Source organism: Aquarana catesbeiana, linkage group LG05 (genome assembly GCF_042186555.1).
Source record: "Aquarana catesbeiana isolate 2022-GZ linkage group LG05, ASM4218655v1, whole genome shotgun sequence".
In the NCBI taxonomy this organism is placed as follows: Eukaryota; Metazoa; Chordata; class Amphibia; order Anura; family Ranidae; genus Aquarana; species Aquarana catesbeiana.
In genome coordinates, this window is record NC_133328.1 from 187,263,086 (window position 1) to 187,288,198 (window position 25,113).

Sequence of the window (25,113 nt, forward strand, 5' to 3'; positions counted from 1 at the left end):
GTGATTTTTTCTCCTGCTTAGTGTGGTCAGTTTTTAAGAAGAAAGCAAAGGGAGCAATACAAAGAGAATGGGGTACTTTTTCATACAACTACATGGTACCGCAGGCACATAGAAATATGAAATGCTGGATTTACATACTCTATGGCAAACAGCTGGATACAGAGTTGAAAAGCATTTATGAAAACAGCTTTAGGTGCCAAAGAATGTATCATTCTGCACATCCAGACTTGTAATCAATGCATCACTGTAGGATAATATAGCTAAATTCTAAGCCTTCATTACAGTAGAAGCACAACCTGGCCAAAATATCTTTCTGCTCTCTTCTCCATTCAGCTTGCTTATTGTCAGCACATGAGTACTGCAGCAGAATTTGACTGACTGCTACCATTTGCCCATTTCCTTCTAGTCCGAGTTCTGCTCTGTGTGAAATTACAGAAGTTTGATATAAAAAAAAAATTCAGGTACACAAAGTGCATGGAAAAATATTTTTTTTTTTCAATGCATAACTGCTTTCATTTTTTTTTTTTTTTAAATAAACCTACCTAGCGTTGTATTTTAAGATCGAAAAACAACATTTTTTTAAGAAATACCTCTCATAGGATTATTCATTCAACAGATGAATGGTTGTTTATTTGTTCTTTTGTTATTTTGTGTGTGAAGCCAAACTCTTAATATCTTAAAAAATGAAAGGAGAGCTCCCTATCTTATAAATTACACATGGTATAACCTACATTTCAGAGTTGTGCTGTCATGTTCTAAGAGTGCCCACCACTTCCTTTTCTCTTCAGCAGGTGGGACAAAAGTACACGGCTTTATTGTATTCCAGATTCCAGTCTGAAGTGATAGATTTATAATTTGAGGGGAAATCTTCTCTTACATAGTTGTCAACCAAAAAACAGGTTTCCTTATCGGAAGATTTCCACTCACCTTCTAAACATAAAATATTGGATTTTCCAAGACTTTCTATACTGTGACGATGGTCACCTGGACAAACAGGTTATATCACCTCAGTGTGGACCCAGATAGCAATAGAAGACCTGACAAAGGTTCTAACCATCCTACATTATCCAAAGCCAAACAAGGACCATTTGGCTATAGATAATGATTTTTTTTTTAAATTCCCACCATTGCTGAATGCTTCTTCTGTAAAACACTACTAGATTATCTCACATTTATGATAAAGACTGCTGAATACAAGACTACTGACTGTATATCCTAGTAACCTGCCTTTTTATGTACATAATTTTCATGTTTTGCAAAGCAGTAAGATACTACATAAACCCTTATTAGTGGACACATCCTGTATTCTATATAAAGATAACAAACTGTAGAAAGTTAGTTGATGTGGTCTCTTACCTGTCATATTGCAGTAAACTTTCATCCTCCCTTGTGGACCACTTCCATCTGGGTCAATCCAATACCAGCCAGATATGTTTCCCAAGTGTCTGTAAACTTCACATGACAGCTCATACAGTGCTAAAAGGAAAGTTGTGTTCAAGTTAATATTTTTATATAAGGTCCAAATATTTTATTTTAATCTCCAAAATCTTGAACTGCACATAGAAATAATGCACACAACAATGAAAATTAGTAATTTTGTCAAATTTTCATGTTTATTATTTTGGCTACTGAAGCAGCAGTAGTATACTTTTTTTTGCGGCTCCACTAGTTGAAACCTACAGCAGCTTTTGCAATAGCATGTTTCATTAATTAACATGTTCATTTATAATTGAGGGGATGGCAGGAAAAAAAGTTCCGTTGCAATCAGTACTGTGATACTGTAAAATACTGTATCCAATTAGTATACTAAAAATTATAAGCTTAAAAACAACTTGAGTCCATAGAGCTCACTTTGGGACTTTATTTCCAGTAAAATCAGCAACTCAAACTGACACTAAAATTATAGATAATACAGATATACATACTATTAAACATCATTATCAATTATGGTTACCATTAATCAAAACCAGTTTTACTTTTTGGGTAGGAACATTGAGTTGAATAACCTACAGACATCCTGTATAACTTATGGATCTAAAGGAAATGTACTGTACTTTTGTCAATATTTTCTGTCTTTGTCTAAATTGGTATAGAGTTAAAAAAAATATTAGAAAAAATAGATTTTCTATTTTTGTCATGTAAAACTGCACATTATCATTAGGCAGTCTTATATTCAGATAGCAGGTAGTTCTAGTCTCCATTGTTATATACTGTATTTAGGGTGAATACTTTTCCAACCAAACTGAAATCTTATGGGGCCTACACACGGTCGGACTTTTCGGCTACAAAAGTCCGATGAATGCCGACGAACCAAATCCGGCGGACAATCTGATCGTGTGTGGGCTTCCCTGGACTTTCAGCGGACTTTTACAGTCGCAAATCTGATGGACTTTAGATTTGGAACTTGCTTCAAATCTTTACGTCGTAACTCCGACGGACCCAGAAATCTGCTTGTCTGTATGTTTTTGTCTGACGGACAAAAACCAATGCTAGGACAGCTATTGGCTACTGGCTATCAACTTCCTTATTTTAGTCCGGTGTACGCCATCACGTACGAATCAGTCGGACTTTGGTGTGATTGTGTGTAGGCAAGTCCGGTCGTTAGAAAGTCCGTTTAAAGTCCGTCGAAAGTCTGTCGAAAGTCTGTCGGACAGGCTGTCGGACTTTTGTAGCCAAAAAGTCCAACCGTGTATATGCCCCATTAGACTCATAAAGCTGAGTCTAAGATTGTATTCAGACAAAGGGAGCTGCAAAGCAAGTGACTCTACTCTGCTTTCTCTTTATATAAACCATAGTGCCTTGGGAATCATTAAGCTGGTCATACATGGCTCAAGTTTAGGCTGATTCCTTCTGATTCAGCTGAAATTTGCTCTTTAGGTGGCCCTGTCAGAAACACTTGGATGGACAAATTCAGCCAAACAGCACCTGCATCCAACCAAATACAATACAAAAGCCCAAAGTGAAAGATTCATGTATCTGTGCTGTTTAGCGTGAATAGAGGAATCTGTTAGATTTCTTTGGTTCATCCCACATCCTGAATAAAAATCTATATAGGATATAAAAAGTAGAGCAATGGCATTAAAATCCCTTCACCTAGATAATAAATTAGGTTATATAAGATAGGCACAGCTTGATGGAATTTCTGAAATGGATTTCCATGTACCCGCATATATAACATTTTCAACCTGAAATTAGTTGGTAGCAATAAAGGGCCTAAATTGCAGGTTGGAAGCACCAGGAGGGAAACCCACCAAACCAATAACCAGCGACATACAGTACCTGTAGGATTAAATAAGGTAGAAGTTCACAGCTCAATTTTGAGAGTTCCCTAAGTGTGCTGCCTATTAATAGGTGGAGTTTTACTGCCAGTGGGAGAGCAGAGGGTTGTCAGGGTAAAGTCTGTAGTGGGAATAAAACCATATCTCGCTCCAAACCCACCTATTTTTTGAAGGTAGTGTGATTAATCCAATTGAGGACTCTAGTCGTATGCACTGCATGGTGATATTTGAAGGGGTCTAGAAACCCTATGCAGCCCCACACCTTCGGTAAAGATAATCAGTGGTATGTAATCCTTCTGGACCCATATGCCCAGAAGAAATGAATGTGAAGTGAAGGAAAGCCTTGAGAATGTAGAACAGGAGGGTCTGCAAGAGATACAGTATTCTTGGGAGAATGTTCATTTTTAATATACTGTTTCTACCAAACCATGTTGCTAACATCAGAAGAAAGATTTCTTTAAAAATATCTGTAAGTGACTGAGTAATGTATATTCCCAAATATCTGTTTTAATGGCCGTCCACAAAATTGAAAATTAGCTAGAAAGACTCGAAAACTAGACTGAGGAGTCTGAATGAAGTTCACATTCATGACGTCTGACTTACCCATGTTTATTTTATAATTCGAAAGCTCCACATATTACATAGTTACATAGTTGATGAGGTTGAATAAATACTCCAGTCCAACCAGTTCAATGTGTGTGTGTTCATCTACTGTATGTCTCTATAATTTTTCAAATGTTTTTTGAGATTTTCGACATTCCCCGCTGAAACCAATTGTTGTAGGAAGTTCCACTTCCTTACCGCTCTAACAAAACCCTTTACGCAGTTTAACCACTTAAGGACCGAGCCTCTTTTTGAGATGTGTTGTTTACAAATTAAAAACAGTTTTTTTTGCTAGAAAATTACTTAGAACCCCAAACATTATACATTTTTTTTCTAACACGCTAGAGAATAAAATGGTGGTTGTTGCAATACTTTCTGTCACACCGTATTTTCGCAGCGGTCTTACAAGCGCACTTTTTTTGGAAAAAATAAACTTTTTTTGATTTAAAAAAGAAGACAACAGTAAAGTTAGCCCATTTTTTTTATATTGTGAAAGATAATGTTACGCTGAGTAAATTGATACCCAACATGTCATGCTTGAAAATTGCACCCGCTTGTGGAATGGCGACAAACTTTTACTCTTAAAAATCTCCATAGGTGATGTTTAAAAAATTCTACAGGTTGCGTGTTTTGAGTTACAGAGGAGGCCTAGGGCTAGAATTATTGCTCTTGCTCTACCGATCGTGGCGATACCTCACATGTGTGGTTTGAACACCGTTTTCATATGCGGGCTCTACTCACGTATGCATTTGCTTCTGCACGCGAGCTCTGTGGGACAGGGCGCGTTTAAAAAAAAAAATGTTCTTATTTATTTTACCTTTTATTTTTTATTTTTACAATATTTTTACAATATTTGTTAAAAAAAAATGTGTCACTTTTATTCTTATTACAAGGAATGTAAACATCCCTTGTAATAGAAAAAAACATGACAGGACCTCTTAAATATGAGATCTGGGGTCAAAAATACCTAAAAAAAAATGTCATTTAAAAACAAAAATATGGCCCTTTAAGAGCTATGGGCGGAAGTGACATTTTGACGTCGCTTTCGCCCTGCAATGTTATGCAGATGGGTGGAGGCCATCTTCTCCTCACCCGTCTCCATACCCAGCAAGGGGAAACATCCGATCGCCTCCGCCACTGCCGATGGCTCCAGTAAGCATCGGAGGGCACCGGAGAGCGGCGGGAGGGGGGCACTCTCCCACGCTGATAAAAGTGGTCTTGCAGTGAATCCGGCGCAGAGACCACTCTTATCGGAAAGCGGACCGCCAGCCGAAGAAGAGGATACTGGGGTTATGGCAGCTAGCTGCTTCCATAACAACGATATTCCTCTTCAAACTTAGGACGTATATCGGCGTGCGGTGGTCCGTAAGTGGTTAAGGTTAAACTAATTCCCATCCAACTTCATTGAGTGTCCACATGTCTTGTTAAGTGAGATGGAAGTGAATAATTTTCTCTCTATGTTAAAATCACAATTTAGATATTTGTATATTGTCATCATATCCCCTCTTAAACTTCTCTTCTCTAGGGAGAATATGTTTATTGTTTGTAGTTGTTCGTCATAACTGAGGGCCTCCAGTCCCCTTATTAGCTTTGTTTCCCTGCTCTGGACTCTCTCGACTTCAAGTCTATCCTTCCTGAGGCATGTATAGAGAAAACCAACCAGCGCAATCAAACTCAGTAGACCTTTAAGCTGCTGAACACTAAGGGTTAATCAATCAAATCCCATACAGTAAAATTATAAATAGATGGTGCAGCACTAATGCACATTACTCTCCAGGAGAAGAACCTCTGGGGGGGAGGGTTATGTGGGGTCCTAGTAGATCACAGGTTATGCAATAGCATGCAACATCAAACTGAAGCAAGCAAGGCTAGCAGACTATTAGCATGCATTAAAAAGGATATCTACTTAAGAGTTAAAATTACAATTCTACCACTTCACAAAAGTCTGGTTAATTATAAATAGATTGTGCTATTGTGATGAAATTGCTTATAAGTCCATATATCATAACAAAAACACCAATGTATATTGTCCTCAATGGTGCCAAATAAAACAATCATGCAGGTGACTCCGTGAGATAACCTCCACCAATGGTAAAAGTGGCCGCTCACCTCCCAATGTGGACCCTTGGTTAAAAAGGGTCACACACGCATTCCATTACAGGGTAGCAAGATGTATCGGCAATGGACAACAATGAAGCTGACAGGAACAGATCCCGACCTAAGCATACAAGCTCCTCCTGGTGTGGTGGACGAATGCTCAAACACCAGGAAAGAGGGAACCAGTCTCTGGAGCCACAGTATTCATGCAAATAAGAACATATATAGTGCTCTCTGCAAGATTAGGCTTTATTAAAATAACAGAATAAAACTTACAAGTGAGGCACTGAGACCCAGTGCCTGGTAAACATGCGTGTACACAGTAGATCGGCGATGGCCACGGGTGACGTCACGTGACTTCTGTCCATCCGTACGTATTACATCCCAAGGGGTGGGCCTTGTTCTGCTGACGAAGTCAAGCCCGGGGACGTAATGCGTACGGACAGATGGAAGACACGAAACGTCACCCGCAGCCATTGCTGATCTACTGTGTACACGCATGTTTACCGGGCACTGGGTCTAAGTGCCTCACTTGTAAGTTTAATTCTGTTATTTTAATAAAACCCATTCTTGCAGACAGCACTATATATGTTTTTATTTGCATAAATATTGTGGTTCTGGAGACTAGTTCCCTCTTTTCTGGCGTTTGAGCATTCGTCCATCACACCGTGAGGAGCTCGTATATCGGGATCTGTTCCTGTCAGCTTTATTGTTACCCACTGCCAAAACATCTTGATACCCTGTAAGGGAATACGTGTGTGACCCTTTGTAACCAAGGGTCCACGTTGGGAGGTGAGCGGGCATTTTTACCATTGGTGGAGGTTTTCACATGGAGTCACCTGCATGATTGTTTTATTTGGCACCATTGAGGACACTATACATTGGTGTTTTTGTTCTGATATATGGACTTATAAGCAATTTCATCACAATAGCACAATCTATTTATAATTAACCAAACTTTTGTGAAGTGGTAGAATTGTAATTTTATCTCTTAAGTAGATATCCTTTTTAATGCATGCTAATAGTCTGCTAGCCTCGCTTGCTTCAATTTGTTGTTGCATGCTATTGCTCAACCTGTGATCTACTAGGACCCCACATAACCCCCCCCCCCCCCAGAGGTTCTTCTCCTGGAGAGTAATGTGCATTCATAGTTTTAGTCCCCAAGTGCATTACTTTACATTTATCAATAATAAACCACATTTGCCATGAAGTTGCCAACTCCTCTATTTTTATGAGGTTTTCCTTTAAATTTGCTGCATCCTGTTGTGAGGTTCTCATCCTGCTTAGCTTTGTGTCATCAGCAAACACTGATATTGAACTGTTTATTCTCACCTCTATGTCATTTACGAAAAGGTTAAAACAAATTGGTCCCAGGTTAGAGTCCTGGGGCACCCTGTTCACAACGCCAGACCATTCTAAATATATGTTTTTTCTCACTATCCTCTGGACATGCTCCTGTAACCAGTTTTCTACCCAGATACATACACTGTCATCAATGCCAACTGACCTCAGTTTGAAAATTAGACATTTATAGGGTATTGCATCAAATGCTTTGACAATATCCAGATATACCAAGCCCACAGGCCTTCCTCTATCCAGAGGCCATCTCACTTCCTCATAGAATGTTTATAGGAAGGTTTGGCATTAATGAGCCTTCTTAACTTCATTATGGTTATTACAAATGATACCATTTTCAACAATAAATTTTTGAATATAATCCTTTATCTTCCCCTCATCAGTAAACTGCCCTTAAAGATTAGGAATAATGGTGTAGCAATAACCTGGATAAGTGTTTTGAGGACTCTTGGGTGTAATGCCCCATACACACAGTTGGATTTTCCGACGGAAAATGTGCGATCGGAGCATGTTGTTGGAAATTCCGACCGTGTGTGGGCTCCATCGGACATTTTCCATCGGATTTTCCGACACACAAAGTTTGAGAGCAGGCTATAAAATTTTCCGACAACAAAATCCGATCGCTTCAATTCCAACCGTGTGTGGACAATTCCGACGCACAAAGTGCCACGCATGCTCAGAAGAAATTCTGAGGCGGAACAGCTCGGTCTGGTAAAATTAGCGTTTGGAATGGATACAGCACTTTCGTCATGCTGCAATGTAAAAAATGGTTTAATACAGCGCACTCTCTTCTTCTTTATAATGTGAGAAGAATGAAGTAGTTTTGCTGCTGATATTCACAAAGAGTTCTCACAAACTGCTTTCTTTATTATTTATCGTGATTCCCTCAATATATTTTGATTTGTCACATCTGACCAAATTTCTTTTTTGTTGTTTTGTTTTTTTTCAAGGCTGTTTTTTTTTTTTGGGGTTTGTATTTTTTTCAAGGCTGATCTTTGATTTATTTTATTTTTAGTTTTACTCCATAATATTTTTGTGTGTGTTTTGTGTGCCAAGTTACCACAACACCATTATTATCTTGTATTATTTAATCTCAAGGAGATTGTTTGGTGTCCCTTGTTAATTTCACATTGAATTTTTGAAATGTACCTGCCTCCTCACAAACAAACTGTCCTTTTTGAAGGAAAACACACATAGGCGAGTATAATTGAAACAAAAATTCCTTTATTAAGGGCTCAGAACCAAACAAAGAGGGAAGCAACGCTGGATAAACATCATAAATTTGCGAAGCCTTGGACCCCCAGGGCAAACATCAATTATTTTACTGCAAAATTGGTGACCTGGGGAGTCCTTATCTAAGGGAGTGCAGTCTGGTCCAGAAGTCCCAGAGATCCGGAAAGCAGCAGATGACATCTATGTCCCCAGGCTGTGGTACTACAAGAACCTGCATCTTTTGCCAGACCAGACTGGACCCAGGGTCATCACTCCCTGGTCTTCTTTCCATGCTTCCTTCCCGGCTGTGGCTCTGGTGTTGGAGATGTGGCAGGAGGAGGAGTAGGACCTGGAGGAGGAGGAGTAGTAGGACCTGGAGGAGGAGGAGGAGTAGTAGGACCTGGAGGAGGAGAAGGACTATGTGTGAGGTTACAAATGTGGGTAGCAGATGTTATTTGGCCCCTCAACCCCTTATTGAGAGCTTCCAAAATTAAGGACTCACACAGGAGTTGTTGGCCCTCTTGCATCTGCATCATTTTGCAGGCAGTTATGCCAGCAAAGCCCTCCTCCACACTGTGGGGGGTTCTCACGGTCTCTGTAGCCTTCCAAAAGAGGTCTATGGCAGCCTCCTCCAGGTTACTCCTCTTCCTGCCACTTTGTCTTTGAAGGTGTAGGGGAGGGACCTGGATATCAGGCAGCCTGCTTGGCCCGGCCACCTCCTGGCTGAGACTTCCCTGTGTATGAAAAAGGGACATGGTTTTAGTTTTTGCATCATTAATCACAATCATAAATTAGTAATCCAAACTAACATCTAGTTAACATCATTGATTGGACACCCATGAAGATTTAGAGGAATGCTATACCTGGCTCAAGCTGGGCTCCTCCACATGTTGCTGCCTGGAAGGCCCAGGTTGGGCGTCAGAAGCCTCCACTGGGGGGGAAGGAAGATTGGAGAGTGCTGGCCTGGGTTCAGTCTGACCTGACAGAAAATGCAGCCTGTCATAGTACCACAGCCTGGGGACATAAATGTCATCTGCAGCTCCTGATCTCTGGGAATCCTGGACCTTCTTGTGCTCCCTTAGATAAGTGCTCCTCAGGCCACCAATTAGGATCTTCAAATAGGTGATGTCTGCCGTCGGGATCACCGTCTTCACAAACATATCAATGAAGATTGGCATAAAGTCCTTATCTTTCAAGATATCCATTTTCACTGCAAGGCACAACACAAGACAAACCCTAATGACAGCCTAAAGTCTTCTAAACTTGTGCAAATACAGGCCTCAATCTAGAAGCAGTATAGGCCCAATGTTAAATCTTACCTTCGAAATCATGATCAGCGCCTCTGTTACTCCTTCCTCCGCTCACAGATCGTACGTACTACACACGCGTGTTACGCTTTATAGACACTGCGCATGCGTGAAACTCCGCCCGCCCCTGACGTTCTTTCTAGTCTATTCCCCGCTCCTTTTCATTCGTCGCAGTGGGGAAGAGCACATGGCGGAGTCAGAGCAGGTGTGTGCTAATTACAGCAACGAGGAGGAGGAAAGCCCGGAGGCAGAAACATCCCTATCCAGAAGGAGACAATTTAAGGCATCAAATATGTCCTTTGGGGAGATGTTGGAGATGGTCGATATCCTAAAGAAGGCCGACTATGATGGAAAGTATGGATCTTACCCCAACCCCAATGTCCGAAAGGCCAAGATCATGGTGAAAGTGGTCAAAAGTCTGCACTGGAATTTTGGGGTACGTGGAACGAAAGATCAGCTCAGGAAGCAGTGGTTGGACCTAAAATTAAGAGAGCATGAGTAGTACAGAAAGATCCAGAGAGTGCTGCAAAAAAGTAAGTAGTTGTTCTGTGTTCCTATTCTTTTTATGTTTATTATGTTCCTGCTGCTCCATGTGCTTTTCTTAACTGTTATCCAGTTTAAAATGTCAACTTTCATGTTCATGGGCACATTATTCGTTCGTATCAAACATTTTTCTTTCAGCCTATAAAACACCATTGTTTTGGCCATATGCATTTGCCCACATTTTTTAGGGCCTACTTGTGTGAAACTAATTTTGGTTGTGTAGATGGGTTTGTTACTAGAATGAAATGCAAACTAGATTCTGTGTAAGGAGAGGACACTCAGCAGCTGTTTACACATTTGAACGCTGGAGCACTAGTGTGGGACTTTTTATTAGGGGGCCCACACAAGTGCTATAGTGTATACTATAGGGGTGACTCCATCTGTGAAGCTTGTACAAAACAGGTAAGTATTGAAGCTTCACAAAGGACAAGAAAAATGCAACATCTTGGAACTCTGCCAAAACAGACTATTATACCCCACTTCCAAGCAATGTTTCATATTTATAGTTCTGCCATCAAATATCTGTGTGCTAAGTAGCCCTATTTTTTTTAACATAGGGGAGAAAAGACTCGGAGGACACTCCTCATCCGAGGAGACCAGAGACCCCCCACCTCTGGAAGAAGGGGAAATCCACCCAAGACAAGCAGAGCAGGAGGAGGAAGACGTGGTGGAAATTGGCACCACAACAGGTGAGTGTCTGCGACCACAGGCTCAGGTAAGAGATGGATGCCGGCATATTTATAATACATGGTGTTTTTTGGTTTCTATCTTTTTAGGTGATCATGATGTTGTGGATCCAGATCCTTTCACCTCAGAAAGTGCACAGATCTTGATCGGGGAGATCATGGGGTATAATAGGGACTTGGAAAACATCAAGAAAAACATCAATGATGTTCTTCAAAAAATGAAGAACATCATTGATGTTTTAGGGAGAGTTTAAAACCCCTCCAAATCCCTTTGTTTTTTCGTGTGCTACAAATTTTTGACATTTTTTGACAAATTTGAGAAAAGCCAAATTTTGAAGAGGCACACAGTGTGTCAACATGTGCTATCTGCCATCATGGGAGATCAATGGACGCATTTTGGGGGTGCAACCCCTTCCTCAATAATAAAGTAGCTGTGAGGAAGGGGTTGCACCCCCAAAACACGTCCCTTAATCCCCGGTGATGGCAGGTAGCACATGTTGACATTCATAAATTTGTGTGCATCTTCAAAATTTGGCTTTTCCTGGGGTGACTTCACCCCATCTGAACGCAATATCAAACACAGTTTGTAAATACTCATGTCTGATATTGCCTTCAAGTTCTACCAAAAGTGAACTTTGTAAGTTCAAGATTTGTGTCTTTCTTGTTGGTTTTAAACATGCCTGTTTTATCTTAAATGGACATTTCTACTTTTTCTAATGTGACCCCAAAAATTGTTATACAACAAACATGTTGGTTTGTTTTAAAAACCTTTTCTAAATGCACATGTGATTGTGCTGGTATTAAAAAGATTGTTAATCAAGAATGTGTGGATTATTGTCTCCACGCTCCAACACTTTTGTGGTGCTCTAATTGGTGTTTTCTGTGACAATGGGTGTTATTTCCTAAGGGCAAATCCACTTTGCACTACAAGTACAGTTTCAGTGCAGTTTCAAGTGCACTTGTAGTGCAAAGTGTCTTTGCCTTTAGTAAATAACACCCACCAGTGCTTTACATAAGGTTAAACAATCACGCCATTTTCAGGACTCATCACATTTCTGTCAGGGTCAGCTAAAACAAACACAAGCAGTAAATGTCACCAAAGATTTGAGTAGTTATTTGGTTTTTTTTTATTTGAAAAAGGTTTCAGACATTGTCTGGTGTATTGATAGCCCCCCTACCCGCAAAGTATTCAAGGTATCTTAGCCGGACATCACGGGCACTCAGGGGGGGCAAGCCAGGACGGCCACTTTTAAGCGCCGTCAGGGTTGTTTCATTTTAAAGTCCAGCCTCAGGCCCAACTGATCCAGCATAGTTGGCAGAATGTCGCTGTAAAAAGTTGTGTAGAACACAGCATGGCAGGGTTATATGATTCAGTTTATACTCCGCCATATGTATGGGTGTAAGAAATATGCGGAACCGGCTGGCCATGATTCCAAACGTGTTGAACCCCTTATAATTATAATAGTATGACCCCGAGTTGGGTGGTGGGACGATGTGGACGTGTTTCCCATCAATTGCCCCTCCTCAGTTAGGAAAGTCCCACCGCTGGGCAAAGTGGGAGGCCACAGTCTGCTATTCCTGTGGCGTGGAAGGAAACTGTGTCAAACAAAAAAAATAATTTAGTCATTTTGCACATAAACAGGAAAAGCAGATTAGACACAAACATTCTTGGCCAACATCAAGATAACATTTATTTGAGGGAGTTTTTAAAGATCAAAGGATAAGGTACACCTATCAGATTAGCCCTCCCCTTACTTTGAACAGCCCCTCCTTAGTTACACTATTGGCAGCCCACTGGACAGGTAAGAAGTGTCATAATACAAAGATATAAATACACATTGTACACATTTGAGCACATTTGGACATTCTGCTATTACCTATCAAGATAATAATAGTATACAAAAACTTCAAATAGTACCATTTGAAAGTATACAGGCAGGCCCTTGCACTACATGCTTTGGGGAATTCATCCATAAATCTGACCACTAAAGAGATGGGTATAGTGTGTATGGGTTTGGCAAAGTCAGCAGATAGATGATTGAGGATAGATAGAGAATTGGTATCAGCTGACTTAGCAGTTGGGGGGAGGGAGGGTTAAAAATGATTTGGGGATCCCCCCAAAAAAAGCCTCTGGCACTCTGCCTGAATTTAAAGCACAAATCACATTTTAAAACATTTTAGGGGGTGTTTGGGGTAAAGCACTACTATGGAGCTGATAAAATACATTGTTAATTAACTACATGAGGTGAATATAGGGCCAGGAGACCATGCTGGGGAGGTAAGTGAAGGCAAATATGTATGAAGGAGAAAAAAAATAATTACCTAAAAAGCCAGCATACATGAGGACAAAGGGGACATTCACAGCATATTACAATCATGGTAATTAGGGAATGAGGAAAGAAATACAATACATTAGCAAACATTAAATACAATAAAATGTGATATTAAAGGATAAAAATCTTACCTTCATATACTCCTTCTGCAGGACCTGTATGATGGCAGAACAGGTCTCTGGGATAATGATCCCCAGAGCCTGGGGGGAGATGCCTGTTGAGAATTTCAAGTCCTGCAGGCTTCTCCCCATTGCCAAGTACTGCAGGGTGGCGACGAGCCTCTGCTCCTGAGTGATGGCTTGCCTCATGCAGGTATCCTGCCTGCTAATATAAGGGGTCAGCAAAGCCAACAAACGGTAAAATACGGGGTCCGTCATCCGGAGAAAGTTCCTGAAATCATCAGGATTATTCTCACGGATCTCACGGAGCAAAGGCATATGACAGAAATGGTCACGCTTAAGCAACCAATTCTTCATCCATGAACTCCTCCCCACCCTGTTCATGGACTGGACGTGTGCCAAGGTCAGGACCCCAACACCAAGCCCCCACACAGCAGGAACTCTATGAGGAGTACGTATACGCAACATGGCTAGAAAACGGTCGGCTGCTCAGAACGAAGTAACAGAACAAAACCACGAGTCTAAAAAAGCGTGAATCGTCTCTCACCAAATGTTTAGTAACACGAGATTAGCAAAAGGAGCCCAAAGGGTGCCGCGCTTGGTTCTGAAATGGCCTTCTCTAGTCTCGTCGTACGTGGTGTATGTCACCGCATTCTTGGCGATCGGAAATTCTGACAACTTTGTGCGACCGTGTGTACGCAAAACAACTTTGAGCCAACATCCGTCGGAAAAAATCCATGGATTTTGTTGTCGGAATGTCCGATCAATGTCCGATCGTGTGTATGGGGCATAAGTCATCAGGTCCTGGTAATTTATTCACATTACATTTTTCAAACACTTGTGGAACATATATGAACAAAAAGGCAGAAACAACATTTAAACAGGTCCAAAGGAGAGAAGATCTGCCCATAAGATAAAATAATGTTTTGATTCCACCTAGCATGCTCCCCACATGAACCATGATAGAAAACAAATAAGGACCCAGTGCAGTAATAGTTTCATATGGCTGAATGCCCAAACTCCAGCCACTCACATCCAACTGGCTAGACATAAGGCACATATAAATTCAGCTTACCTAACCAGAGGGAAGTATTGCAAGGGCAGGTATTGAAACAGGCAGTAAGTTTCCATCCTCCTTACAGGTTAGTTAGCAGTTGGATTATCGAACAGGGGTAGCTTTGGTGGCTCTGGAGCATGAGCCCCTGTTTCATTGAGGCAAAGGAGCAGGATTCGGAGTGGATCTGTAATCCTCACAGGCTGTCTCAAGCCAATTTGGAACCAATATCAGGGCAGTATCCGTGAAACGAATAGTTCTGGCAGTTGATCCCGGGTGTGAGATGCAAACTGATTGCTGTCCTTCTTGATGATGGTATCTAATGGATGGCCCAATTTTTTGATGATCCAGCTTCCTTTAGGTAACCAAGAAGAGGTCTGAATATTTTACAAATAGCCAGGATTATACAAGAAAAATCAGGCAAAAGCTGAATTGTAGCTCCATCAAATTAAACAGGCCATGTTGCCAAGCTCTTTGCACTACCTCCTCCTTTAGGGCGAAATAATGCACTCTAAAGAGTACATCTCTTGAGTCCCATCTGGGGCTTACAGTCCAATGTGGAGTCATGGTCTAGGTAAGTTTTCACAATGGCTACTACAGTAGATTTCAGGTCTTCCTCCTGAAACTTCCCTCTCCTGTTCTTGCTACCATCTGTCCTCAATTGGAGGTGAATGAGTCTATCATGTATTTGCTTGGTTGTTGTCCCCAATGTAGTAATGTGTGATTCCTGTGAACTTTGTTTAGTGTCAGCGGCTGATATTCTGTCTTCATTAGCAATGACTTGTGTTTTGATAGCATCCACCTCCCTTTTCAGTGATGTTTCAATCCAATTTGCCCATTGCTCAAGCTCTAGCCTAGCACGAAGAGTGGCTAAACTGGCTGTATGTCCCTGAGAGCCTGTAGTGCTAATGAATCAGTTAGGGAGAGCCCTGGGCTCTTAGAGTGAGCAGGTGAGTCAAAAGCATTCAGGGAAGGGGTGTTGATCTATGAGTCTGGATGATCACCCATACAGCAGAAGGGTATGCTGGCACTTCATTTGCTCTCTCTGATGTGTTGTTGTGATCCTGCCTTTGGAGAGGAAGTAGGTGAGGAGCCCTCTTTGGATCAGCCTGGGATGCTGTATAGGAGGTTTTAAAATTTAAAAAGTGCTGAATGTCTGGTATCGAATGGTCTCGCTCTCAGGTGGAACTCTCTGACACTTTCTTTTCCTGAGACTTTCTTTTCCTTGGCATGATGTCCAATGTTAAGGGTGACAACTCTAAAGTCAGCTGTATGCACCTAAAGAAGTCTGGAGATCAGCCACGAATGTCTGTGCAGGTCTACAGCCAGACATGCTCCACAATAGGTAATTTATTTTATTTCAGGACAAGAAGGAACCTAACAATAAACCAAGATAAAATGTGAACAAGCTAGAAATGTATTCTACATACCAATATTTTCAATGCCAAGACTTATAATTGGTAATTTCTTTATTGCCCACCCACATGTAATAACTGGGAAAACAGATCACCAGATGTTGGAGAAGGGCAACCATTGCATATGTTTAGCTAAGTCCTGACAATATCCCACTGCCATTTGTTCCAGGCGGGTAACTTTAGAGTACACATCTTGAGGGATGATTTATGTCTTTCATGTTCGCACTAAAATATACAGTGCAGATAGACCAAACCTAAACAAAAACTTATACTAGCCTGGGCTTTTAATAAAAGCTTTAAAACCACATAGAAAAAAAGGACAAGGTCGATTTTTACAGAGCTAATGTGATTTAAAACTACAAGCAAAAAAAAAGTTTAATAAAAAATGTCTCAAGTCAATCAGCGTTGGTTCTTATCTCTAATGTACAGTCTCGTTAATCACTTACACTTAGCCATAACAATACAGGCATGTTTTTACTTAAAATGTTGCACTTTTGTTGCAAGCATTTTTCTAGAAGTACCAGAAAGAATTTAATCCTTAGTATATACCAGAATTTCTGAAAATCCATTGTACCAACTCCTGCTGCTAACTAATGAACTTTTAAAGGATTTCAATTATCATGTATGCCCTGTAGGAAGATATTGGAGTTTAAAGCATACAGACAATATGGTATTAATTTAAACTAGCAGACTGATACTTAGCACAAGCAAACATGGGGATTCACAGAAATGATAGGTGTACAGAAGCCTAGCCCAAGGGTCAAACAAAATACTTTAGAGGGTCATAAAGGAAGACAATGAAAGTAATATTCATTTTGAGAATTCTGGCACAAAATGAGATGTGAACATAACATTTGAGTTGCCTGAAATGCTATTAGAGAAACTGGATACGCAAGTAAGTCTGACATGGCCCACTTAAAAAATAGTGTCTCAGCTCCAGCGAGACAATTACCAATTGCTCTGTTTGATTTGAAATAATGGATTTTTGTACCCATGCTCAACTGTTAATAGACTCTTAAGGTTTTTTCCTTTGAAAATACCTTAGGAATATCAACATTTTTGCATGTTTTCTTTGTTTGCTTCCCTGTCTAAAATCAGTATTACTGGTATTAACATACCTATTAATTACAGCTTCCGTTAGTAAAGGGCAAAGTAGATTCAAATCCAACTATAATTGTATAGTGTATACACTTTAAGATGTTCATGTCATTTAAAAAGTTGTTTTCAAACTTTTTAGATAAGCATCTTTCACTAAAATAATCTAGTCATCATGCCATGAAGGTCTTTCATCAGACACTTTTTGTTATAGATTAAAAACTTTCTCAATTGTGCTTCTGCGCTATCACTTTCTCATATGTGCCCATAATAAAGACTTTAACAGACAGCACACATTGCAAAGCCATTGTCTTCCATTGTCACTATAAGCAAACCCTTCCTGAGCAATTATGTTCGGTCCATACTGAAGCAAATGTACAAATGTACAGGAAGTGTCTGAAAAAGGATGGTTGAGATCAGAAGCACTGAGATGTGACAAAGGATGTAAAAAGTGAAACAGTATTTAATGAAAAAAAAACATGGCATTTGTTTATAATATATGTTTCTTTAGCCTACTAAACACCATCCAATATGTATGTCTATCTCTCTCCATCAAACACCACATTCATATTGTGTCTAACTTTAGACTTGTGCACAATGGGAAATTTCGTTTAGTTTTGGTTAGTTGTCATTTTCGTAAAATACATAATTTCGTTCTGTTATATTTGTTATGTTACGTTAATTCGTTTTTGGATAATTTGTTATTATTCGTAGAGTGTCCATATTCGTTATACTGAATCTCGAATCATGTCGAATTAATTGCGTTATAGCCACTATAATTTCTTTCGTATTAGTTGAAATTCGATATTTATGTATGTATAAATATTCATGATAATGATTCGTAGTTTGGAAATTTGTTTGTTTATTGCATCTATTAACATACATAATCACAATATCTCTTCTCCTCTGCTCAAATACAATACAACACCCTTCTCACTCAGTTCTCAGGAATGCACTTACCAGTAATCCAACCTCCAGCATAAAATTAATCAGCTGATTGGACTGTAAGATTTACTTGGAGTTGACCTTTTGTTTCATTAGAACTTTAATGAATTACCGAATCATGTTGAATTAATTTGTTATACTCGCTATAATTTCTTTCGTATTAGTTGAAATTCGTTATTGTTTTATTCGGATGCATCCGAATGTCTGAAAGATGCAAAATTCAGCCGAATTTCCTTTTGTTACGAAAAGAATTGCACATGTCTATCTAACTTAAAAAATTCCTCTGGATCACCTCTTCCTTGTTCATAACATAACTAAAGTGCTAGAGCATGTCCTTATAATATTGTGGGGTTATTTTTTTGGAAATTTCATTTTGTGTGGTCTTCCAATGAACAATACACTGATCCAATCTGTCTGTAACTCAGCTATTGAACTTATCCACCCACCTTCTCTTCCCCTAAATTCTGCTTCTTTGTGTCAATCAATCCACTGGCTTCCATTAAATAAAGAATTTGGTTGAAACGTATATGTCTAATCTACAAAGATCTCTCCAACCTGGCCCTTCCATACAGTTTCTTTCTAATTTCCAACAACCGACTAACAAGAGCAACCTTTGTTTCACACTTAAAGTGGTTGTAATAAAGCTTACCTGCAGGTACAAGGAATATTCCCTAAATGTGCACCGTTTAGACGATATTCACTGTTTCTGCAGACGGTGAAGTCACTGACCCATGCGCTCTGAAGGGACAGCATATTCATGTCATGCCTTCAGAGATCTTGTCACAGCCATGACTCCTGCGAGCCTTTGCAGCAGTGACGTCATTGCTGCTTGACCATTCAAATGGACAGAGCCCGCAATGCCGGAAGAAAGACCAAGTCAAGATGGAAGCCCTGTCAGCGGTGACAGTGTGCTGCTGGAGGGCTTCATTTTAAGGTAAGTATTTCATAATGTAACAGTATGTGATGCATATTAGCACAGTAACTTGCAGGGAGAAGTTTTTTTTTTTTAATGCAAGTTTACTTGACCTTTGTCTTTCCTCCATTTTAGTCACCACTTCACGCTCTCCTCTTTTCCAGTTAAGTCACCTCTTCACACTTCACACACCTCCATGACTTTTACAAAGTCACTCTCCTTCTGTACTTTTTAATCCTCAAAACCTTTAAGAACACTTTTAAAGTTATCTCTTCGGACAAATATACAGTATATCACAAAAGTGAGTAAACCCCTCACATTTTTGTAAATATTTTATTATATCTTTTCATGTGACAACATTGAAGAAATGACACTTTGCTACAATGTCAAGTAGTGATTGTACAGCTTGTATAACAGTGTAAATTTGCTGTCCCCTCAAAATTACTCAACACACAGCCATTAATGTCATAACCGCTGGCAACAAAAGTGAGTACACCCCTAAGTGAAAATGTCCAAACTGGGCCAAAAGTGTCAATATTTTGTGTTGCCACCATTATTTTCCAGCACTGCCTTAACCCTCTTGGGCATGTTGTTCACCAGAGCTTCACAGGTTGCCACTGGAGTCCTCTTCCACTCCTCCATGATGATATCATGGAGCTGGTGGTTGTTAGAGACCTTGTGCTCCTCCACCTTCCGTTTGAGGATGCCCCACAGATGCTCAATAGGGTTTAGGTCTGGAGACTTGCTTGGCCAGTCCATCACCTTTACCCTCAGCTTCTTTAGCAAGGTAGTGGTCATCTTGGAGGTGTATTTGGGGTAGTTTTCATGTTGGAATACTGCCCTGTGGCCCAATCATGCTCTGCTTCAGTATGTCACAGGACATGTTGGCATTCATGGTTCCCTCAATGAACTGTAGCTCCCCAGTGCCAGCAGCACTCATGCAGCCCCAGACCATGACACTCCCACCTAAATGCTTGACTGTAGGCAAGACACACTTGTCTTTGTACTCCTCACCTGGTTGCCGCCACACACGCTTGAAACCATCTGAACCAAATACTTCTTGGTCTCATCAGACCACAGGACATGGTTCCAGTAATGCATGTCCTTAGTCTGCTTGTCTTCAGCAAACTGTTTGCAAACATTCCTGTGCATCATCCTTAGAAGTGGCTTCCTCCTGGGACGACAGCCATGCAGACTAATTTGATGCAGTGTGCGGCATATGGTCTGAGCATTGACAAGCTGACCCCCCCACCCCTTCAAACTCAACTTCTTTAGTCAACCATGGCAAGGCCTGTTCTGAGTGGAACCTGGGCTGCAGCTCAGTTTCAGGGTCTTGGCAATCTTCTTATAGCCTAGGCCATCTTTATGTAGAGCAACAATTCTTTTTTTTCAGATTCTCAGAGAGTTATTTGCCATGAGGTGCCATGTTGAACTTCCAGTGACCAGTATGAGAGAGTGAGAGCGATAACACCAAATTTAACACACCTGCTCCCCATTCACACCTGAGACCTTGTAACACCAACAAGTCACATGACACCAAGGAGGGAAAATGGCTAATTGGGCACAATTTGGACATTTTCACAACTTTTGTTGCCAGTGGTTTAGACATTAATGGCTGTGTGTTGAATTATTTTGAGGGGACAGCACATTTACACTATTATACAAGCTGTACACTCACTACTTTACATTGTAGCAAAGTGTCATTTCTTCAGTGTTGTCACATGAAAAGATATAATAAAATATTTACAAAAATGTGAGGGGTGTACTTAGTGTTGTAAGATACTGTATGTTGGTTCTGAAAATATTTGCTTTGTTTACTTATCCAACACTGTACAAACACTAACCTTGCATATAGCTCAGTCATCTGCTTACTTATTTTTTTTACCCCTATCTCTCTTGCAGTGCTGAATTTAAAGTATAAGATAAAAGAAAAAAAATGTTTTTTTTTTAACTTAAGGTAGAGTAGGAAGGGGTTAGAATCCCTGCCATGTTTTTGTATCTGTCTCTGCCCCCCATTAGGATGATTTACTCTCTCTAATTGTCCTTATGAAAAATGTCACCAGCATTGAAAGCGTTGCCACCAGAACAGGAATACAGGGGACATCTTCCAGTGGGAACAGCCCAACCATGCAGACTATTATGAGAGCATGACTTAAATTGGTTAAAGTAAGTCATCCATCTTAATAAATTTAGAGTCTAAACTCACTATGGTTTTAAGTCTACTCTCAAGTACAATACTTCTGACTACAGAGACACACATACTATTCCTAGCGAAAACTCAAGCTAATTGCACTAAGATTTAATCTTGCTATCTATTTACTTACTTTTTTGTTCCAACTGTAAAAATAACTCACCATGATGGCTTAGCAGGAGAAAAACAACCTCTTATTTAATTTTTTTTTGTAATTTTCTATAATTACATTGCGCAGAAGTGACTTCTGTGTTCTGGCAGATTATTGGAACAGGGAAATCATTTTCACATCTCATTCAGATAATGGATGAGCTGTGAAATGAGCTCCATAGTAGTCAGGTACCTTGGAGGTTGCTTTGACTGGTTCTCTCGACGCTCTAAGAAGCTGTAACATTTCAATACCACAGCTAGAAGTATACTTTAATTTCTCTTCTGAAAGAAAGGGGCAAGAGGTTACAGAACATTTTTTAATGTGCACAGTGAACAGCAGAGTGTAATACTGAAACTGAATTATTTTTCTGAGCACTCTGGATGTTCATATTAAGACCTAAGAAGTGAGCTTTGTCCTTACATTCCTACTGTGATCTTCAGTTTTGGACTTCTATAGGAGCAGAAATAAAAAAAATGAATAGTAAAATAACAATTTCCATTGGTCTATGTTATCTGGAAAATGTGCTAAAAGATACCTATTCTACTCTAGCTGCACACTATGCAAAGCTGAATGATGTTCCTCCTCAATACACTCACACTATCCCTAGACTGGCACTAAACTAATATTCTACACTGAGAATTGAAGCAAAATAGCACAGTATAGCACACTAACTAACTAATAGCACTGAACAGAGTCCTGTTCTATCTCTCTCTATGCCAAAATCACACTGAAAATGGCTGCCAGTGAAAGAATACTTTTATACTGTGGGGTGGGAATGAGCCATGACTGGATAAAGTCATGATGACAGTGTCCAATCATGACTCTGACAGTGCTCTGTGCCCTGATTGGCTGAAGCTTTCACTGCTTCAGCTAATCAGGGCTTGCAATACACTGTTCAGTGCCGCATTGCATTGTGGTCGATTCGGGGGGGGGCGAACAAACGGCCGAATGACAGTAAATTTACAGCAGTCTGAGCAATTTACCTTAGAGTAGTAGACTTATGGCTCTGTAGCCTTAAAATAATGCTGAGTAACACTTTGTTACATAAAATTTATGTTGTGCTGATGATGTCCCTGTGTGGCATCAAGGTAATGAAAGCGATGAGCGGGCAACTTCTGTACACTAAGAAACAAAAAAAAAAAACTATGGGATGTGAAGACAATATTTTTGGGACCACATATTTCCCTTTTATCAGGGCTACAATGTGAAGAATTAAGATAGAAATTGTCACTGGGCAAGGATAAATAAACAACAAGTCACATTCATGTATCCATATACATATGTTTCCCTACACCTATGTATGCGTGAGCATTCAAACACAACTACTTGGGCTTATTAGTGGATTACACCTTGAAATTTCTTAAAACACAATCTCCTTGTTTGGAATATAATTGACATCTTAATACCTTACTTATATTCATACCTTACTTTCCCTTTGATAAAACATCTGGCGGGACACCCCCCCCCCCACTAGGTGATACCACTTCCTCTTCCCCCTGCTACTCTTAACCGCACCCCTCCCCTTTTTTTCCTGCTTTCTCCCTTCTCTTCCTTCCTTTTTCCTAAATGTTGTGCTCATGGTTGCTTCATCTTTTAAATCTTACTTGCAATGTCTGTTTGCAACTCTTTTCATGTTCCTACTCCTCAATACCTTTTACCTGTTTCTCTCTGCCCTACATATTTGCATTATTCCTGTGTTAGTTGAAGCTTCATTCCCCCTGTCCCACTGTCGACCCTTTTAATGCGTTTTCTTCTAAAGTATGTCATCTGTCAAATTATACTTTTTACATTCAATAAAACTTCTCTAATTGATGATTAATTGATAAATATAGAAAATGATAATTATGTAGACAAACACACACACACATATATATATATATATATATATATATATATATATATATATATATATATATATATATATATATATATATATATATATATATATATATATTATTGTGAGATTGGGGTGATTAAACTTAAGCAGTAGGTGTACTTACAATGAGTTGTAGCAGTCCAAAACTGTATTTTAAGGGCATGGCAGCCCACCTTTACTTAAAAGCAAGTCAAAGTTCATACAGATAGCTCTTCCCATGCAGGGGGTTTCTCACCATCACTGCAAAGACATAACATTCACCATCCTGGAAGCTTGTAGAAGCTTTAGTGCTCCAAGTACCTCTGCTCTTCCTGACCATCAAACACCTTTTGGTCTTCCTGACCATCAAATACACCCCAGACACTGACATTTAGCTCTGCATTTTTTTTTGCAGCTTCTTAGCTGTGTTTGTCCCGCCTGGATATCCTCTCAGGTTTTGACCTTCCTCTCCCAACCTGATCTTGATGCACGACAGCATCTCACATGGCTCCCCTCAGACATACTGACCTCCCTCAGGAGGGTGGGGCCCTGAGCTCTAACTTTGGCTCTATTATAAAGCCAGTACACACCTGAATAATCAGTGTGCTTGATAATCCCAAGTGTAGAAGGGTAGCCACCGCACGTATGCGGCAATGAGACAAATGCCCAGGTGCTCTCTCACAAACAATTCCATATAAATCCATGTAAAAACAGGTATAGAAGCACTCTTGCATTAGAGCTAAATCAATGTTTTGAAGGAGCTCAGTCAACTCTGTGAGTGCCTCTATAATGATTTTGTATATATATGGATATCTATCTATCTATCTATCTATCTATCTATCTATCTATCTATCTATCTATCTATCTATCTATCTATCTATCTATCTATCTATATCTATATATATATCTATATATATATATAGATATATATATAGATATATATATATCTATATATATATATAGATATATATATAGATATATATAGAGATATATATATTTTCGTAATATAGTGTAAGACTAAAATTCTAAAATTGTGCAAATTAGGGAAAAAGAAGCCAAAAAATGAAAGAGGGAACTATAGATGTGTTTACCTTGTGAAAATATGAGGACATGGAGTAATATATAATCTTAGTCTTAGTCAGCCTAGTGCTCTTAAAGCAGCCGATGGTGGCTTGCCCAGGGGAGCCAACCTGCCGCAGTATAACTGCGGCGGCTGGTTGGGAACCAGTAAATGAAGGAGAATTCGCTGAAATGTATTAGAGAAAAAGAATACTGGTGGGACTGCTCAGTAGCCCAAAGCTTTTGGAAGGCCATTTTTATATGCACTATATTACCAAAAGTATTGGGACACCTGCCTTTACACAGTCATGAACTTCAATGGCGTCCCAGTCTTAGTCCATAGGGTTCAATATTGAGTTGGCCCACCCTTTGCAGCTATAACAGCTTAAACTCTTCTGGGAAGGCTGTCCACAAGGTTTAGAAGTGTGTCCATGGGAATGTTTGACCTTCCAGCAACGCATTTGTAAGGTCAGGCACTTATGTTGGACGTGAAGGCCAGGCTTGCAGTCTCCACTCTAAATCATCCCAAAGGTGTTCTATCGGGTTGAGGTCAGGACTCTGTGCAGGCCAGTCAAGTTCCTCAACCCCAAACTCACTCATCCATGTCTTTATGGACCTAGCTTTGTGCACTGGTCCAAATCATTTGGTGGGGGAAGGATTATGGTGTGTCATACTGGGAACAGTTTGAATGGCTCCTTCCTCTTCCAACATGACTGCGCACCAGTACACAAACAAGGTCCATAAAGACATAGATACGGGAGTTTGGGGTGGAGGAACTTGACTGGCCTGCACAGAGTCCTGACCTCTGTGCAGAACACCTTTGGGAAGAATTAGAGCAGAGACTGTGAGCCAGGCCTTCACGTCCAACATCAGTGCCTGACCTTACAAATGCACTTTTGAA

At 40.0% G+C, this 25,113-nt stretch overlaps 1 protein-coding gene across 1 annotated transcript in view; it reads right to left on the reverse strand.

Annotated features, from left to right (window-relative positions):
- CNTNAP2 (contactin associated protein 2) overlaps positions 1–25,113 on the reverse strand; it is a 2,786,505-nt gene that overhangs the window by 796,564 nt on the left and 1,964,828 nt on the right. Inside the window, exon 12 of the mRNA XM_073630449.1 lies at positions 1,357–1,476. Within this exon, the coding sequence (XP_073486550.1) occupies positions 1,357–1,476 (120 nt within the window). The remainder of the gene's footprint in view (positions 1–1,356; positions 1,477–25,113) is intronic.